General features: G+C 58.0%; 1 protein-coding gene across 2 annotated transcripts in view; it reads right to left on the bottom strand.

Moving 5' to 3' along the window:
* Position 1: 1 nt before the first annotated feature.
* LOC104076692 (myosin regulatory light polypeptide 9) overlaps positions 2-200 on the bottom strand; it is a 1,876-nt gene continuing 1,677 nt past the window's right edge. The window contains exon 3 of one of the 2 annotated variants that reach the window (XM_009577632.1): positions 2-180. In XM_009577632.1, the coding sequence (XP_009575927.1) occupies positions 2-180 (179 nt within the window). The remainder of the gene's footprint in view (positions 181-200) is intronic. The other variant, XM_009577633.1, reaches the window with a different exon arrangement.

Genomic DNA, 200 nt, shown 5'->3' with positions numbered 1-200 from the left:
TCTAATCGTCCTTGTCCTTGGCCCCGTGCTTCAGGATGCGGGTGAACTCCACGTAGTTGAAGTTGCCCTTCTTGTCGATGGGCGCCTCCCGGTACATCTCATCCACCTCCTCGTCAGTGAACCTGTCTCCCATGGTGGTCAGCAGCTCACGCAGATGGTCCTCGTGAATGAAGCCTGCAGGGACGGCAGAGGGTGGCATT

The sequence above is a fragment of the Fulmarus glacialis genome, unplaced genomic scaffold (genome assembly GCF_000690835.1).
Source record: "Fulmarus glacialis isolate BGI_N327 unplaced genomic scaffold, ASM69083v1 scaffold33275, whole genome shotgun sequence".
Classification (NCBI taxonomy): domain Eukaryota; kingdom Metazoa; phylum Chordata; class Aves; order Procellariiformes; family Procellariidae; genus Fulmarus; species Fulmarus glacialis.
Note: the sequence above shows the minus strand (reverse complement) of the source record. Positions and strands in the feature narration are given on the sequence as shown.